The 16,328-nt window shown below is 40.3% G+C and overlaps 1 protein-coding gene across 2 annotated transcripts in view; it reads left to right on the forward strand.

Annotated features, from left to right (window-relative positions):
* tanc1b (tetratricopeptide repeat, ankyrin repeat and coiled-coil containing 1b) overlaps positions 1 to 16,328 on the forward strand; it is a 98,998-nt gene that overhangs the window by 63,237 nt on the left and 19,433 nt on the right. For both annotated transcript variants that reach the window (XM_070837920.1, XM_070837921.1), the window contains exons 8-12: positions 7,149 to 7,271; positions 9,439 to 9,720; positions 10,005 to 10,159; positions 14,962 to 15,193; positions 15,834 to 16,000. In XM_070837920.1, coding sequence (XP_070694021.1) covers positions 7,149 to 7,271; positions 9,439 to 9,720; positions 10,005 to 10,159; positions 14,962 to 15,193; positions 15,834 to 16,000 — 959 coding nt within the window. The remainder of the gene's footprint in view (positions 1 to 7,148; positions 7,272 to 9,438; positions 9,721 to 10,004; positions 10,160 to 14,961; positions 15,194 to 15,833; positions 16,001 to 16,328) is intronic.

Here is a 16,328-nt window from a genome sequence, read left to right on the forward strand (position 1 = left end):
GTTATGCAGTTTTGCCCTCTAGCGACCTGCAGAATTCACACCTCAGATTTTACACTGTGTGGCTAAGCTGTAGGAGATGGCATCAAGGACACAGTGAGACTTCATTTATCGCCCAAACCAATCTGCATCGGTGTCACATTGTGTCAGGGACATGGCTTCTATTCAGTTAATATTCAAGAAAACTGTATTTACTTTTTTTCCCCTAAAGAAGTAATTACTGAAGCAGGAAGGCACTAAAAGGAAGAGATACCACTGTACAAAACAAACAGAAATGTATTCATCATTAGTGCATTCACTCTATGAGCCAGAACCACAGTGTCTATTTTTCCTTGTGTGAAAGAGAAGAAACATAATGGCTGGAATTTATTTGCTTCAAAATACTGCAGAACTCCAGGTAAAAGTACATAGATGGTTATTGCTTTTTACTACATGAACTGACCAAAGTAGTGATTATTTCAACATTTTTCATTGACTCCCACTTTTTCAGACACACTGCTTCCTAGCTATGCGATGATCTATATGGTAGGATTGGCTAACATGACGTATCTCAAACAAAAGATTAAGTCTGTATTTTGTCATCATTAGGTTTAAGTAAATACTTTTTTATGCCATACTCTCAGATTTTCAACCAGTACGCAGTCATTGCTCACTCTTAGGTTGAGAGTCGGCACCTCCAGGTCTGAGACCATGTCACGCTGCTTGCAAAAGGTGGATTGCTTCATTTGGATTGGTAGTGGCTTCTGCTCCAAATGAGGTGAAGTCTGTCTGTGTCTTGTGGACATGTGAGAGAAAGATGCAGGATGAGTTCTACAGGTGGATTTGTGTGAAGTGGGCTGTGATGTAGACCTTGTACTGGATGGAGCAAGGTATGAATGAAAAGCTCTCTCTTTAACACTTGATCTATATTCATGGCTGTGAGTATCATAGCAACTGGATCGCAGATACAAACAACCAAAATGAAGTTTGCAGGGTGTCTTGGCGCACCCTTAGGCACAGTGTGAGGAGCTTGGACATCTGAGAGAAATTTTGAATAGTTGCTCCTTGAAGCTGAAAAGAGCCAGTTAAGGTTGTTGGGGAGACCCTAGGGCAGACTCAGAACATACTGGGTGAATTGCATATCCCACTTGGCCTGGGAGCACCTCAGGATCCCCCAGAAGAGCTGAAGTGTGTGGCTGACCTCACTTAGCCTGTTGGCATCTTCATCGTGATGTGTGGTGGAAGGGAGGAAGGAGTGATGAATGGATGGATAGGTAGATTGATATAAATGATATTCTCCAGACCTTTTGGTCGACAACCATTACCTTTTACCAAGACCTTACCGTTTGTTTGTCTCATCATGTGATAACCAGGTGGTGCCTAGAATGAAAATGTAATAGTATGAAATACGAATATAAAATGTAATTGCAGTATTATTCTAAATGAAACACTGTACTGTTATTGTAATGATTGAATAAGCATTGGAACATCAAGGTATCTACAACGGACAATTAAGAGAAACTTTATTGCAGCACAAAAGCCAAATTTCCTTCCAGACAAAGTGGATTTTGTGCATCTGTCTCATGCCAATCAAAGGGTGTATAGCTGGGCCTCTAGAATGTCAGCTATGCATGTTGAAGGAATGTATTAATATGTTGCTGAGAAGTGTCATTTGCACTGCCTTAGTGGACACACTCATATACTGTGGCTATCTTTTTCCTGGGCTGCTGTGGGAACTTAGGCAACACTGTGTGGTGTCTGCATGTGCTGTGGCAAGCTGCACAAATGTTAGCTTGCACCACCTGTCACCCCAGACAGAGCAGAATGCAGTTGCCTCTTTAGTTGCAGTTTGTAATTGTATCATTAGTTGGCTGTCTACTGAACTGTCTTTACCACCATTCCTCATAGAAGATATTTTCTCCCATATCTTTGAAGGCACTGTTAAAAAGCTGTCACAACAGCAACCCCAGCAGGCACCACAGACATTTATCATCCATTTGATATCAAAGCATACCCTGTTTTAATGGTCATAGTCAACTAGCTGACCATATTTACTGCAAGGGCTGTGTGGCATACACAGAAAGCCTAAGCAATGTGATTGGCTTTTTCTGATGTCCTCACAGCAAACAATTTATAAGCATGTGACCTCCCTTGATAATGCAGTTCTACAGCCGAGAATTAAAAGCCTGCTGAGCTCTCAACAAAAAAATACTAGGGATATAAATGGCTGCCTTAACACTGATTCAGTTTGATTCAACAGGAATTCCTATTTTTGTTTAATATGGTGCAGTTTTTAAAAAACTTTTCCAGTAAATATCAGTCAATTCATGTAACCATCAAATACACTTTCAATAATGGAAGTGAGGTAGGTGAAACATTAGCAACTGATCAGCTTAGAAACAAAAACAAAGTTTCCTCCTAATTCATTAAACATTGCATTAGATTGCAGTATAGCGTTCAATAACATTCACATTTTAAGACTGTGTCCCTGAAATGGTGTTTTAAAGAAAGAATGAATATCTTTGTGTATCTTTGTAAGAACAATTTTTTTGTATGACAGACACACAAAAAAACAGATTTTGTGTCTAAAGTTATTTGAATGTGTTTAATCAAGAGTCTGGTCAACACATTAACACTAGACTATGTGGGATGTTGCAGCACCCATGGATGCATGAAAGAGTCATGGGTGCTGCAACATCTCACAGAGCAACACAGTTTGCTCCGTAAACATTTCACTTCATGTGTCTTGCACCCTTGGCCACCCGTACTCTTCATTATACCGAGGTAATAAGAATTCTATTTTTAAGTCTTTCGTGTTAGGGCTTTTGAAAAGGCTTTCAGAGTCAAGGGCCATATTAGTTCTGGCCACAGGAATTCCATGGTTTTGAAATCTTAGTTTGAGCTGCTTGTGGTCGAGTTGCCTAGACAGTGAGATCGAGTTAAGGTCAGTGTTATTCTACAGTGCATCTGTACTGTTTTTCTATGTAACTGAACTTTGTAATCTGAGCCATGTTGATGTGCATTAGACGCTTGATGTTTGTTTCTACTCCCAAATCCTCTGTACTTCTGGCAAAATGCTCTTATCCTCTATGATAACTTCGCTGATGATAATGAGCTAATGATAAGATCCAAGTCTATGAACTACTGACAAGGAGCTTCAAAGATTTGCTGTTCCTTTATCAGAAAATGTGAGTGACAGCGTTAAGGTTTGAGTGCACAAACTGTTGCTCAGTGATGTTTGTAAAGGTCAGGCAGTAATCTTCTCAAATTAAAAAACCCTGGCTCTTGAATTGCTGCAGTCTGGCAGCAAGGAGGTGAATTGTGGCTTTTTAAATTCAATATGCTGTCGTCCATGTGAAGAACAGAAGCAGGAAGCATGATGTAACTGTTTTATCTTAAGACTTCCCTGGTAGTTTTCAAGAAAATATTGTCTGTCATTTTAATCTTGTCAATGTTTTGTGTTGTCTTCAGGCAGCCACGGAATTTTTTTTTGCCTCCGGCTCTCTATAGACATTGATTTGTTTAGTTAGACATTGGAAAGAAAGTGAAAAGAAAGCAGACAACCCATTCATATCCTACAGTTCTCTGAAAAGGTCACAGTGATATCCGTCTTAAAAAGTCCATTCTCAGACAATTGTTTGTGTCTCTCTGTCACAGTAGGAGCAAAATAAAAACCATTGCAGAAATCAATCAGCTCTAGTTTTGGAGAGCCCTTTAAGCTTTCTCTTCATGGCACTTCATTGGTAGATCAGAACTTGCCAAATGCAGTTTTTGCAACAAAGTACGGGCTTGTGTTTAAAGTGCCGTCTCTTTATCAAGCTTATACGGTTGTACAATGCAGTCTATAGTTATATAGTGATAGACTTGATTAGTTAGCATCATGCCATGTTGTGTAATTCTGGCATCAACCCTAGGTAGCATGGTACTTTAATGATCTTATGATATTTGGTGGGATTTTTAAATTAAATCTGGCACCAGTTGTTGAGTCTGTGGTTTTCTTTACACTGTGTGAAATCTCTCAGGTGACTTGTACTCCAAAGCTGTGCACCACTCTCAACAAGCTTCACCATTCAAAGGGTTTGCTCAGGTTTAGGTTATACATTGTTAAGGTTACATTTGGGCTTAGGCCAACACTAGGGGCAAGGCCTGCCAAACCTAGTGATGGAAACAAGCTTATCTCAGGCCAAGAGAGAACATCTCCTGTGCATGCTGCAGTGGTATACAGTGTTTCAGAATAAAAGATTTTCCAGGTTCATAGTTCTCATCTCCCACATCTCCTATGTGATTTTTAGATACCTAGGCAAATATTACAACAAATTGATATCAAGATTATGCTGAGTTAATTATCACGGTAATAATTTGTCTTGCATTTTTAGAGATAATTTGCAGAGTCTTATCTAAAAACTGTGGTACCTTCCGCTTGAAAAGGCAAGAAGGTGGGCAAAAAGATGTGAGTATTGATTGTATCCATTGCTAAAGAGGAGAGCAGATTCAGGTCTGGGAGATAAGGGCGGCTGTGGTTGCAGCAGAGGAGCTCAGCCCTCTTCTCTGTAGCGTCATGGGAAACAGAGCTGAAGATTTCAAAGGGCAGACCTGCGTGAGGAAAAAAAAGAATGCAATTTTTTCATCAGAATACAGTCTTGGCACTTTTGTACAGCTTCAAAGCCATTGAAAGCACAGGCTTCCAGGTATCACATACATTTTGTCACTGAATAGAGTTGTGCAAGAATAGGAAGGAATCTGGAGACTGAGGGCAGAAACAGAATTGAGGAGGTGGATTAGAGGGAAATTCTAGGCTTTGAAAGAATTATGGACAACATGAGATATGACTGAACAAAAAGGAAAAATGGTTATGGTGCGGAATGCATAATCACAGACAGGAATGAAGGAATTTGTGCATTTAAACTACTTAAGGAATGTCAAACCGAGCATTACCTTCAGTTTTAGCTTATTGGACCCTTTTAAAAATGATGTTCCTGGTGTTGAACGAGGTGGGGCTTTTGAGTTGTCTACCTCCACCTCTAAAGCGCAATAGTGACCTGTGTGAGTAGTGGAGATTAACTGCATAGTCTTCTGTCTTACCCCCCACATATGAAAGTCCTATTCTTTCATGTACTTATTTAGAATTCTACTGCTTGTACCTCTTTTTTACATGCCCCTCTCTTATCCCTCACCCCACACCAGCCAGAATCATTGATTACTACCACAGTAGCTGCCCGTTCCGGACTGTAATCAGCCACTGGACACTGAATCGCTTGGTTTTCCATTTATGTTTCCTCTAATTCATTCCCTTTTCACCCTCTGCTGCTTGTGTACCGAATTTTGTGTGTGTCAGTGTCTGTGTGTGCGAGCAAATGCATGCAGCACATGGACTGAGGTGTATGCAATTTTGTAGCGATTGCAGGGAGGGTGACACTTTGGAAAGCGTTGCATTAATTTAGCGAGAGCTGTGGATGCTGTGACTGGCTGAGCGCTACGGAGGGAGCAGCCAAGTCCTCTGCTCGGCAGCTGAATGCTGCCACTGTGCCTGCATGGGAGCACTGGGGCAGGGGAATCGCTTTTGTGCCCTCAGTGAGCTCATCCACTGAGAGCACTCTCCAGTGATTTAGCAGAGGGTCTGCACCCTGCCTACTTGCCTGTATGCCTGCCGTAGTGTATTCCAAGCGGGCGACAAGGGGAGGGCTTTGAGAATTCCCACTATCCTTTCGGGCTCAGCTGTTTCATGTAAGTAGCTGTTCAGTTTTACATCAGCTTTGTTGCTGTATTAGTGCCGTGTTGCTCTGACTTCAAATAATGTGTTTACCTTTGTTGATTTCTTAACTTTGTTATTATGAGCTTAACTTTATCCATTATTTAATTGTGAAAGCACCATCCATTGCAGAGTAAAAGTAACCATGAGGGCCTTCTTTTATTCCAGTCACAGTTGTATTGATGGCAGCTTCCTCAGTTACTCTGTTGTCAGTAGACGGATTTTAATTAGTGGGACATTCCAGAGAGCAAGTTAGCGACCAAGTGAGGGGAGAGAGGGAGTGAAGTGAAGAGTTGAGTGTTTGTGACAGTCTCTCCCAGCTGAGGTTGATAAAGTAGAAATGTGTTGCTTTGGGTTGATTGTGTTACTCAACAGGGCCAAGAGAGCATGGATCACCATGGTGATGGCATTTTTGAATAGTGAACAGCAATTGCAAGAGAGACCTTGTTGCACTAATACATATCTTCATTATGTTTACAGACCGTGGCTCATACTTCAAACTTGGAGTTGAATTGCCTTTTAATCACTGGCACAACAGTTCACCTGCACAGTTTAAATCACCACCGACATCTTCTACCCAGAGACCTCTCACCCATCTGCTAAAAAAGTCAAAATCCTAACAAACTCTGAACAGAACATAAATTCAAACATTTTTTTCTGGCTCCATTATACTGTAAGATGTTTAAAGATTAATGTTTAGTAGAAATTTTTTTTTTTCTCCAAGATGAGTATAACAGTAATTTGGATGGTGTTCTCTACTGCATGATGTCATTTTGCCCTGTTCGTAAATTACTGTGTGCTGAATTATATTATTTGCATGATGGTGTTGAAATTGGAGAGAAATGAGCTGTAATTACAAGCAGTTTGACAGTAATGAGTCATTTCTACCCAATGTAGCAGTGAACCTGTAGAAAAAAATAATAATAAAAAGAAATATATATATATATATATATATATATATATATATATATATATATATATATATATATATATATATATATATATATTTATTTATTCTCCCTTGGATATTGTATTTTGCTTATGGTTATTGTATTTTTAAAGGTAATCGGGCCTCTTTGTACGTCCCAATGGGGGTGTTTGTGAGGACAGACCTCTCAGTGCTATATTGTGTGTAGCTGTCAACTCAAATCAAAGAAAACGGGAGCATTTTTCTCTTGACTTAGGGATACTTTCATTCTTCCTGCTACAGTATACTCGTACCTGCACACACTGCCTCAAGCAAAGTACAAATGTCAGTGCACACAAGCTTGCCTCTTCTTCAGTTATCCTCTCACAGAGATGCCAAATGTGCAACAAAATTTTAGCCTTACTTTCTGTCCTACTCTTTATATTCTATGTGACAAATACATTTGATGCATCTGCTTCACTTTCCCTTTATGTCTGTCTGTGTCTCTTTTTACAGCCACCAGTTCCACAAAGCTGGAAGACCTGAGCTTTCTTGATGAACAACGCAACACCCCCCTGCGGACATCCATTCGCCTGCCGTGGCATAATACAGGAGGAAGGCCACCTCAGGACTCTAAAGGTGAATGCGCAATGAATTGTCGCTGAAGATACACATGAAGCAACCAGGAAAACGTGGAAAAACACATCAGCTATTTGATTTACCAGCCAATTAATTTTTTGGAGATATTATTAATTTATACATTTATGTTGTACTTTTGTCAGTTGCAGTGTTAGCCATGTTAGTTTTCACATATTTGGTGTTACTGTCAGCAGATTGTAAAATTATGAGATTGGAGATTTATTTAAAGTAACTAATATTCAGTTTGAACCAATACATGAGAATATTGTTGTATACAGCACAATTTGAAATTGTAAGTATTTGGGCAGTGACGTGTCAACTGCATATCTACTCCAGTGCACTAGATTTCTATTGAAACAGTGACAAAAAAAAAAGTCACGTTTAAAAAGTCACGTTTCATTCATGGTGGATGTGGACACCCTCAAATTAAAGCTAAAAGTCTGCACTTTAACCTCATAGTTGTTGTTTAATTTGAAATCCAGTGTGTTTAAGTACAGTACAAAAACACTGCACTGAATTACATTGATGCTGATTGTTGTTGGTCCCTACACACAGTTAGCTCTACAGATAAAATCACATACTGTAAGGTTTCTATGATTCACCAGACTTTATCTCGGTTATATGTTTTGAAACCTCGGTCTCACTGAGAGAGCCCCCTCAGAGTGAATATTTAATGGGAACATGAATAATTTAATATGACATCATTAGATACTCAAACTATTTAACCCTCTTTCCACACGTCCTTAAATATGAAGTTGATACTGAAGCATCGTGTCGGTGGATTAATTTTTATATCCCTGTGGAAGAAAAATCAGTACAGAGGTCCAGTCTACTTCTGTTCAGACTGAATTTTTGTTCTATACTGTGTAAGAGATAAGATAAGACAGACTTCTGTATACAGCGCAGTACAGTACAGTACACAGAGGAACAAAATTGTTTCACCTGGTTCCCACTGCAAAAAAAAAACATTGAAAGAATGAGTGATGCTACATTCAGTAGAGTGAAGCAAACATTCAGTTCAATTTATTTGTATAGCCCAATATCACAACAGTGTGTCTCATAGTGCTTTACAAAGTTCACTGAAATAAACAAAATACAAGACAAGGTGCAGAGGATGTACGCACGTGTTTAGTTTTAAGGACTGCAGACAGTTGTATGCCATTTATTGTGAGTCTTAAACTGCTCTTGACTGGTGAGTTAAGAAATGAGATATGATTTCTTGACTTTCAATCGAGTCGGGAGTGTGTGCAAGAAACTCCACCATAACCCACACAACAGATGAGGTCAAAAGTTTGCAAGCAAGTGACCAGCAGAAGATTATATGCATATGTTTATTAAATCTCACATTTATCTGTATATCTGACAGTATTATGTTTAGATAAGCCACAAAATTATACACTCCTACGTAATCTTTTATGCCAAATGTGCTGGTCGCCATTACATTGAAGAACATGGAATACTTCTAAAAAATATACTGGTTGCTGGTGCCATTGAATTCTTTCTGGAGTCCTGCAAACCGTCCTCCCAATGTAGAATTATTATTAATAAGTAACTATCACAAGTTGTGTGAGTAGTAATTGTAAAAGCAAGAACTAGCAGCATTGATATTAGTGGTTGTTGTGATACTGATATTAGTAGAGATAATCAGAGCTTTACAAGAGTTCCTGAGTGAAGAAGTGTTCTTAGATCTAATTAGTGTTGGAGTGGACCAGATAGAGTCCTCTTTCAAGTCCACTTAAATTGTGATTCCACTTAAATTGCAATTTATCTAAGCTAAAGCAGACAATGAAAGAAGACGCAGTTTGAAGACTACACTGTTCAGGTTTTAGATGCATGTGGCGCACTCTGGAAGAGCAAAGCTCTCAGATGAATTTAAAACAATCCTTTAAAAAGTTTAAAGAGAAAGGTCCAGTGTTGTTAATGTGTTATTGGTACATCATTCAGAGGCTGCACAGACCTTACAGTGGTGGAGGTTTCAGCATGAAAATGTTGTATTATTACTGACAGAAAGTGGGATTCATTCCAAAATCAAACTGAAGCATGCTTCATGTCTTTGTCTAAGAAGCAGTGCCTGTGACACTGCCTATTTTTCCATTTGTGATCAAATATTATGCCACAATTCTGCCATAATTCTGATTTGTTTCTTTCCTATCCTTGTTTTCCTTAGCTCGTTTTGCTCCCTACAAACCTGTGGACATCATGCTCAAGCCCTTGCTGTTTGAGGTGCCCAGCATCACCACAGACTCTGTGTTCGTGGGCCGAGATTGGCTCTTTCAGCAGCTGGAAGATGTCCTGAAGGCCAGCGAGTCCACAGAGAACCACGGAGCTGTAGTGGTGGGCAGTGTGGGTTATGGGAAGACGGCCATTATCTCCCGGCTAGTAGCGCTCAGCTGCCACGGAGGTCGCATGCGCCAGATTGCCTCCAACAGTCCCAGTGCCTCCCCTAAAAGTAATCAGTTTTCATATTTGCCTTTGCATGTAAACACTAGATTAGTTAATTAATTAATGTTGTTATATTGTTAATACAATAACAACATATTGTTAATATTAGTTTTCAGAGTTTGGTAGTAAACTGAGGAGATATTCACAGAGTGTATCAACTCAAATCTCAAATACTGTTAAACAAATTATGGCCTCATCTGCCTAAAGCATAAACAGCATAAAACAAGTTCTGCTAATGCATCAAGTAGAAAATAAATGACATCCTCATCTCTATATTTATTTGTCTTCCAGGTGGTGGGGGTCCAAGCACAGAACTTCCCCTCAGCCAGCCACCACAGCCCACTCCCCCTTCCAGTGCTACCAACACACTGAGGACCAACAGCTGCCCGGGGACCCCCGAGATGCAGCGACGTAGAGAGGAGGCTGTCAAACGCCTGGCTGCAAAGGTACAACTATAGCCAACACTGCACTGTACCTCAAATCAGTGTCGTTACAGTGTTTACCTTCCCTTTATGTCGCCTGTAGCCAGAGCTCCTCGTTTAACTAAGCAATTTCCCCCTGGGGATTATTAAAGTAATTCTGATTCTGATTCTGATTAACTATTTCAACAGTACCTGCTCTAGCTGGTGTTTGACTGAATGTTGTTGTCCTTTTTCTGGCTGCTCCCTTCCTGGGTCGCCACAGCGGATGATCCGCTTGTAGATTTTGGCGTTAGTTTTTTACCCTTCCTGACGCAACCCTCACCCTGGGTCTGGTATTTGACTGAATAACTCACTTAATACAAATATTACTATTGTTTTACTGTTAAATCAGTTATTTTTATGATAATGAATCAATCATTTAAACTGATGCACGGGGATCCGCTGTCTATGATGTTCATCGATTGATATACTGGGTTTACTTTTTTGGACAGAATGTATATCTACCCTTCATGCATCTTCCCCTGTGTGTTGTTGGCAGTGATACTTTCACTTGTGTGCAGAGTTTCCTTTACTATGTATGAGATGCACTGCAGAAGCCTGATAGTGGCAAAGCTCAGTTAATTTATTTTGTATGTGTTTGTATATGATTTATGGTTGTTTATGTTAATTTGTTTGATATTAGGCCTTTGAAATATGGACGGTCTTCAGCAATCTGCTGAGATTACGAAAGACAGAGCCTCCATTGGTCTTTCAGAGACCTTTAATATCGCAGACTTGTTTGATTTGAGAAGCAGCGAGCTTAGTTAAAGACTCGAAATGAAAAGCCGGTCCAATATTAATGTCTGCTGCATCTCAGTACTGCAGTGTTAGGAAGTAGGAAGATAGAAAACTTCGGCTCAGGTCATAAGCATGGAAGGTATTTGCATTGTGTAGGGTGAAAACTACCACAGGGCCTATCTCTGTGCTGCCATGGGAACACGCCAACAGTATAGTCAGAGTTGTTATCCTAAATAGCACACTTTCTTTTCTTTCTTATAGTGCAGTCTGACATTTACTTGGGTTCAGACAGTCTGTAGAGGTTACATCTCAGCTGCTGCCTTTCACTGTCTGTCACTGAACAGCACCAAGCTGTAATTCATTAGATTGGCTGGACATCAAAAAAAGCACATAAGGTCTATTGCTTTTTATCATGCTCTGCACATAGAAAACCTATTTTTTCAGTTTTGGGGGGCATTTTAAGCCTTTATTTGACACCCAACAGAGGAGAGATGACAGGAAATGTGATGAGAGAGAGACTGTAAACGACATGTAACAAAGGTTGCGGCCAGAAGCAAATCAGCGATGTTGCGGTTCATGGCCGTCGCCTTAAATGGGAACTCTACTGATTTTCCACATCAAAGTGAATCTGGAGGTGTTAGGAATACAAGTAGATATATGAAAAAAAAGAAAGCCTTTTGTAGCTCTGGAGGGAGCTGGGTGAAATCTGATAAGTTGTCTCAAGTGATGTCACTTGTCAGTTGGGGCTGAGTACACATTTGAAAATGAAATCTGTGGGTGGAGAGTTAGAAAGAAGTGAGTTTACCAGACCCCTGCAGTCCGCTCCTGGATTGAGCCTACGTTAGCCACCACTAGCACAGCACATCTGACTCTTTGAACGAACTGTCCGTGATTGAGTTGCATTGTGGGTAATCAAGGGCCAGATTTTGACAAGGAAGAAAAATGTGTGGAATAAAAACGACGATATCTCTTTTCTGCCGCATCTGATTTGATCCTTTTGATCCAAGCTGTTCATCATGAGTTCAACCTTGTTGTAGGATGCACTTTTAACCCATAGGCTTCTAATTAATTTTGAGTAAATCTACAAATGGTTTCATTACATTACATTACATCTACTAATTATTTTAGTTTCTACCTTCTCACTCAGTCTGCATATTTGAGATTGCTGTTTCTACAAACAGTTACGCACTTTGACCCATTTGGCCATGATCTGATAAAGCTGACCTGAGTCGGATAGAATCACTTTAGTCAAAGATTCAGTTTTACTAGCCGGCAAAATAGGCATATGGGGAAGTTTTTATTATAAAACATATTCTCTGTGTGAACAGGTAAAACTTTTCTGTGGTAAAGTCAGTGACGCTGTCATCATTATTGAAAACCACTTTTCTGCGACAGGGTTGACAGCAAAGACACAAATGGGAGTCGGACTGTATTTCTGCAATGCTTTCTCCGGTTACGATGAATATTGTTCAGTGGGCAGACAAGTCAGCACTGTACCTGTCTGAAATGTTCTCCAGTTACTGCTTGGTTCGTGGAATTGCTGCTTGCGGCTGTCCTCTGGTTTGATGATTATTAGCTCCACATCTTGGGATGCTGCTGTTGAAACTGTCGTGGTGATGCGCTTTTGTGAATTAGTTTCTAATCATCAAATCTTGCATTTTCGTGTTTGGCATCTTGAAATAAGTGGCTCAAACTTCTCTCCTGGTCTTCACGCCTGCACCTGCAGTGACTACTTGCTAAAACCGTGTCTCATGAGTTGTTTATAAAGCGGCACCATTGATTGGCTGCTTAGCATGCAACACCTGCACCCTCAGTTCATTTTCAGAAATCCTTAGTTGAGTGAAACTCTCGCACCCGTTTAATAACTTTGGCATTGCTTTGCCTGCTGAGAGGTTTAACAAGGAAGATTGAGGACCACTGTGTTTTAGAGAATATTTTAGATTCACGATGGCATTCACTCGCTTTGAATACCTTTGCGATTACGGGTTGTTAGCTCTTTTGATGGATGACTCAGTGTTCTAAAGGGACTATTTCACTGATCCTGCTATTTCCTCATCTCTAATGTTACTGATCCATCCTGGTGTCGCTGTAACAGCTTCAGGGTTTAACACCCTTGCCCTGTCTTGGATGCCTCTATATGAGTGAAATGGGGCATGAGACGACTACAGCACAGTTTGCCTTTTTACTAAGGGAACGCTGAAGTTCATGCTCCAGACAGCTGACGTTAGGCCACCGAGGCTCATCTACATTTCTCTGAAATTCAAGCAATTTCCCCCAAGTCAATTATTGTGCAAAGTGTTTCCAACAGGCGCTCTCCCAGGAGCTCTCTTCCTGTGATGCGTGAATACTGATGCAACACTGAGCAGCTTCTGTCAAATTCTGTCAGTTCTTTTTAATCATCGATTCAAAAGTGATTTCATAACAGGGGCACTGAGGCCATTACATTTTATGGTTTATTGGAAGTTTTACTCCTATTTATTGGAAGTCTTACTTCTGAGACAGAGCCATGTTTTAAGGCATTGTTTCTCACCAGTAAATTCGTTGCTGTGCTAGCAGATGAAGCACTGCAGGTGCACTACAGAGTGTTGCATCATTTGTTGAGTTTCATATTGCTCATTGATGACGCAATAGTCTACATTAAGAAGTCTAATTAATTTATTTACAGAACATTATTTTGCACCTTCCATCTCTTGCTTTGTTGTTAAATCTTTACAAATCTACAAAACAAAGCCCTCAGAAATAGTACAAAATTCTGTACCTCGGTGTAGTCTAATATCTGAATATCTTTTCTGAAATGATATATATGAATCAGTTGCTGTGTTATTCTTAATTCAGTTCCTATTCTCTTACATATATCTTGTTTATGATGGTATGTAGAGCAAATTTAATCCCATGGTTTCAATGGCAGTCCTAGACTGCATTTAGATTCGGCTAAATATAACTGTGAGTTATACACTTTACAGAGTGACTACCACATAGCTTCTCTGAGCCACACATTATTATGCCGCTTTTGTAAATAATACACATCTGGAGATAATTAGGGGATATTGTGTTGAACGACATGAGTGAAATTTGCCACAGATCAATCCCAGGCTTTGGTTCCACTTAAATTGCAATTACTATTTTCACTCACAGTCCCCACTTTGAGCACCACCATCATGAGATTCTGGATTGTTGTTGAAAGTTGGTTTCATTGTTCCCGTCCAGCCTCGTTTCAGATCTCTAAATCACTGTCAGCATCTTTGCTACTTCAGTGAAATGGCAGTTCAGTCCCAATTCTCAGCCTAGTTTCCACCTCACTTTGCTGCAGCCAGAGTGCTTATGGTGGACCATGTGGTTTATATTTCCTCCATTACAAAAGAAATATAAATGCACTTGATGTCACTATGTGGTATGGCTTGGAAGAAAGTAGACTTTAGTCAGTGATTTTTCCAGCGGCTCGGTCATCATTGTTGATGGAGCAAAAGACAGCAGCAGCAGAGGTAAAGCCAGCAGAGGAACAGGTCACCCGCTCCTCCTCCTGCTGGCCCTGGAAGTGTGTCAGCTCCTCCAGGTTGGACTGTAATTAGAACAGAGTCATCCATCCCCAGGGAATCTCTCTTTCCTCTCCCTCCTTTTTCTTTCTAAATCAGACCTCCTTTGAACACTGCAGTAACCTGTTCGGACACAGAAGATCCTTCTTTTAGAGCTCCACCTGGGATCCACTGGCTCCTTTTTATAGTAGAGTTTATCTGGGGTGGTCAGCTACTCCATCATCCCTTCTGAGTGGACATGGGTGAATAAAGTCATTCTCAGCTTAGTTGATGCTTTATGGCTTTATGGACATTCGCTGTACACTTAATCCACCGAATTTGGTTTTTAGTCAAGACAGCTTATGTTTTTTTTTAGTTTATTGAATGTTCCCAGCTTTGCATATTGCCATTGCCAAAGCAAAAACTAATTAACACTCTTCACTAATGATTCCACCTTTTTTTTTTTTTTTTTAAATCTTCTTACACCTGAAATAACCTCACAATTATCTGCTTTTCTCCCTTCCCTTTGTGTTCCAGGTGGTGGCATATCACTACTGTCAGGCAGATAACACGTACACCTGCCTGGTACCAGAGTTTGTACATAGTATCGCTGCCCTGCTGTGCAGAGCACACCAGCTCAGTGCGTACCGGGAGCTGTTGCTGAAAGAGCCCCACCTCCAGAGCATGCTCAGTCTGCGCTCCTGTGTCCAGGACCCCATGGCCGCCTTCCGGAGGGGCGTCCTCGAGCCACTAGCTAACCTTCGTAAAGGTAAGCTGCCACTGCATAATATTTTATGTTCAAAGATTTCTTCTGTTGTCACTCAATTTGGCTCTTTTAGTGATTTATTCTTCAACAAACGTACAGTATGTCACTTCACACTATAGGAAATATATGTTATGGCAGACATTAAGTAATAGTGTCCATTTATCTGTAGATCATCTGAAATGTCTGTTAGCCTTGCCTTGCATACTTCTCTGTAGTTTCCTTTTCTATCCCTCTTCCAACTACACGCTATCTGCAACTCATATATTACATGAATTCGCCATGTCATAAAAAGACATATCGGCTTGCAAACATTATATAGTATGAATGTTATATGAGTATTAAAAGCTCATGGTAATACCAAAGAATCAGGGACATTTTGTTTTCCCAGAGTGACTCAAGAAGCTGCAACTGAAAGTATTAACTGTTTTCTTAACAGAGCAAATGTAGCTTGACATTTCAGTAGAAGTGAATTGGGAGCAGTGGCCCTGTAGTTGGTGACTCTTACCACTCACTCCAACCACACCACACACAAGGTTTAGTTACTGTACTAAAGCAGGTCACCTGTCTGCACACTCACCATGAGCAATTTAGTTAAACTAATACATAGTCTTACCTTTGTTGGTTATGGTGTGCATGTTTCCAGAGCGTAAGATTCCCGAGGAGGACCACATCATCTTGGTAGACGGGCTGAACGAAGCCGAGTTCCATAAGCCTGACTACGGAGACACCATTGCCTCCTTCATCACTAAGATCATTGCCAAATTCCCCTCCTGGCTTAAACTGGTGGTCACTGTCCGCATCAATTTACTGGTAAGAGTTTATTAATAAAATACATTTTATTTGGTTTGTCTTACACGAAAGGTGCTCTTGGAATATGACAGAATGAATCGCCGTCATTCAGGCTAATTTCTAGATCAAGTTTTAAGGGAGAGTTACAATCAGTTTATTATTGTAGGTTAGGCGATATCAGAATTCTGCCACTGACTGCCATCAGATCCTGTAGCTTTTGACAAAGATGAAAGTGGAAAGGGTTTCCTGAGCTGCTCCTCCTTATCATACTGTACTCTCTACTGAGTCTTTTTTTGTCAAGCATATCCAGCCACTTTCTGGAAGGAATTGAAGTATCAGTGACCCGGGA

This window comes from Pempheris klunzingeri, chromosome 10 (genome assembly GCF_042242105.1).
Source record: "Pempheris klunzingeri isolate RE-2024b chromosome 10, fPemKlu1.hap1, whole genome shotgun sequence".
Classification (NCBI taxonomy): Eukaryota; Metazoa; Chordata; class Actinopteri; order Acropomatiformes; family Pempheridae; genus Pempheris; species Pempheris klunzingeri.